This window comes from Mesitornis unicolor, unplaced genomic scaffold, assembly GCF_000695765.1.
Source record: "Mesitornis unicolor isolate BGI_N332 unplaced genomic scaffold, ASM69576v1 scaffold17114, whole genome shotgun sequence".
In the NCBI taxonomy this organism is placed as follows: Eukaryota; Metazoa; Chordata; class Aves; order Mesitornithiformes; family Mesitornithidae; genus Mesitornis; species Mesitornis unicolor.
The window spans coordinates 19,138-21,983 of NW_010180952.1; the positions used below are offsets into that span (position 1 = coordinate 19,138).

General features: G+C 54.0%; 2 protein-coding genes across 2 annotated transcripts in view; one reads left to right on the top strand and one right to left on the bottom strand.

Moving 5' to 3' along the window:
* LOC104539677 (ectonucleoside triphosphate diphosphohydrolase 2-like) overlaps positions 1 to 557 on the bottom strand; it is a 10,525-nt gene extending 9,968 nt beyond the window's left edge. The window contains exon 1 of the mRNA XM_010183266.1: positions 444 to 557. Coding sequence (XP_010181568.1) covers positions 444 to 557 — 114 coding nt within the window. The remainder of the gene's footprint in view (positions 1 to 443) is intronic.
* Positions 558 to 2,066: 1,509 nt separating this feature from the next.
* NELFB (negative elongation factor complex member B) overlaps positions 2,067 to 2,846 on the top strand; it is a 13,001-nt gene continuing 12,221 nt past the window's right edge. Inside the window, exons 1-2 of the mRNA XM_010183267.1 lie at positions 2,067 to 2,098; positions 2,734 to 2,803. Coding sequence (XP_010181569.1) covers positions 2,067 to 2,098; positions 2,734 to 2,803 — 102 coding nt within the window. The remainder of the gene's footprint in view (positions 2,099 to 2,733; positions 2,804 to 2,846) is intronic.

Here is a 2,846-nt window from a genome sequence, read left to right on the forward strand (position 1 = left end):
AGGAGGGACCTAGCTCTTCCCCTCCACTGACACCACTGGCCCTATGCGCCCTGGAGTAGCTCCTGGCATAGGCTGCCTCTCCTCAGCCTGTGATGAGCATCTCTGCTGGACCACATCCAGCCTGTGTTTCCCTGACCAGCCAAAGGGGTTGGCTTGGTTTTGGTTTGAAAAGCTACAGCATGTTGAAGGATGCAAGCCCATCCTTGAGCTCTCGTTCTAGTCACCTCCTTAGTGTGTTGCTTTGGGTCAGTAACTAAGTCAGTAGTGCAAGGAATGTGAAAAGCAACAAAACACCCCAGGTTTTAGTTTAAATGCCCGGTTTGCACAAGGAAACGGGCAGGTTCTCCTTAAGAAGCACACCCACAGATGAGGACAAGGTCTTCTGCCTACAGCCCCACTTGACCCCTGGCTTGGCAGCCCCTGTGTCAGACGGATGCCCTTACCTTGGTCCTGAGGGGGGTGATGGGCACATCTTTAGTGGAGGCACAAAGGAGCACGATGCCCGTCAGTCCCGCTATGATCACCAGCCAGGGGGGAAGGAGTTCACGCCAAGACATGAAGCGCTTTCTCCTTTCGCAAAGAGTCAAAAGAGGAAGTCGCTGGGCAGCAAACTGACAGTGGCTGCTTTTTACAACCTTTAAAAAGAGAAAGGCGGGGCCGGGGCCAGGCTCTGACTCCAGCCCAGCCCCAAGCCACAGGGACCACAAGGAGCGCGTGGGCCAGGCTGCGATGTGTCAGGCAGCTCTTCCTTCCATCGCTCCACGCAATACATAAAACATATCATCTCTGTGCCCGTTCCAGTGCGAGCTTTGCAAAGGCATCGGCGCAACCTCGAAACTGCCCCGGGCGACGGGGTTGAGGTAAACAGAAGTGTGGGGTTAACTGAGCTGCACAATAAGCAGAGAGCAGGCAAAACTCATCCCTTTGGTATTCTGCGCCTGGCAGTGCTAGCTGCCAAAATTAGAAGTGAGGAAACTCCTTGTTGCTGGATTTACGTTATATCTGAGGGCTCCAGCGTGGACCTGGGGCACTTCCCCACAACCATGTGTCCATTGGGTTGGGGCGGAGTGCGGACGCTCTGCCTGGATCCTTCGGGCTGCTCCTGCCTCCTCATTCACTCTCAGGCAGCACCTGGGACACAAAACCGTGCATGTTTGGGTTTCCACCCACGGGAGGCTCTGGCTGGTTTGGTCTTTGCTGGGAGGTGGAGGTGGTGGAAAGTTAGTGTGTGTTAGTGTTAACTTGGCCAGAGTTAGTGTAGGTGCCTGTATTCCCCTTCCTGACAGCCTCCCCATGAAAGGTAGTCAAGCCCCAGACTTTATGTGCCCACTTTCTCCTTTCTGGTGCCACAAAGACACATCCCCAAAACCAGAATTTCTGAAGAAAAATGTGTTAGTCCCAGGAGAGGTGCTTCTTTCAGGCAGCCCTCATTTGTTTCCCAGAGTCTGGGTCTAGGAATAGAAGTGCAACTCCTTTAAAGAAATGTTTTTGTTTGTGTGAGCTGGCACATTTATTGGCAAGGCCTTATAAGGAGCAACGTTTTTAAACCAAAAGAGGGTGGATTTAGACTGCACATAAGGAAGAAATGTTTCACAGTGAGGGTTGTGAGACCCTGAAAGAGGTTATCTGCATAAGTTGTGGGTGCCCCATGATTGGAAGTGTTCAAAGCCAGGTCTTGGATGGGGCTTGGAGCAACCTGGTCAAGTGTAAGATGTCCCTGCCCATGGCAGGGGTTTGAACTGGGTGATCTTCAAAGGTCCCATCCAACCCAAACCACTCTGTGATTCTTTGTTTGGCTTACACTTGGGCTGACAATGCTCTACTTTGCAATGGGGACACAGATTAAATTGCCAGAGTGCTGACAGCCCTGCTCGCCCCTGCTCCCACGTCTGCCTGGGAGGACAGGCGAGCTCTCACACACTTCACTTGTGAAAGTTCAGCTTCCTGCAGTGCTGCAAACAGAGTGAGTGCCCCAGGTGTCCTCCTGTCTCAAGGAAATGCTGCATGTGGGATGCGTGGAGCAGCTGCTCGTGCTTATGTCACGGTAGTTTATAGATACCAATATCATGACGTACCACCAGCTCCAGACCCTGCTGTGGTCAGCCCAGTCCTGCTTCACTCCCATAGAAGCCACCTGCGGGGAGAGCAGCGTGCACCTCAAACCACACAGGGGCTGCTTTTGCAGCTGGGACATGAGAGGGGAAATGAGGGACCTCAGGGCATTGCAGCAGCTCTTGACGGGGCATTGTGGAGGGCATCCCTTCCGTTGCCTGGATGTAGGGGTTCACGGGGGGCTGTTGACAGACCCAAGTAGTTTGGGAGGCTCTAAATTGCTTAGATTTTGCCTTAATTGTTATACCGACTGGTAAGAAGCTGCCAAAGGGATTTCTGTGATGGGTGGGACTGACACAGCTTTATACAATCCTGGTGCCTGGCTGCAGATCTCAGGAAGGATAAATTAGGATTTTTTCCCCACTCTGTAGCAGCAATCCTGGAAGTACAGACCTGCAAAGGCCAAACCACGAACGGGGAAAGGCTACTTCTCCTTTGTGAGGCTGGTTTTGGTCCCGTTTCCTGTTTTAATCGCTGTTTCCCAGGGCTCAGCCAAGAAGTGGTGGACGCCTCGCAGAGAGGGGTGCCCCATACACTGCAGGAACCCCGACATTGGCTGCCATGTTCCTGTAACGCTGTGGGCCAGAGCAGTGGCCCTTGGGGCCTGGCCGCGTTCCCTAGCGAGCTCCCCGGCACGGCGGGCGCTGTGGCCCCGGTGTCGGTGGTGAGCCCGGGCACCCCGACCCCGGCAGTAGCGGCGGAACCTTTGTGCGGCGGAACCTTTATGCGGCCGA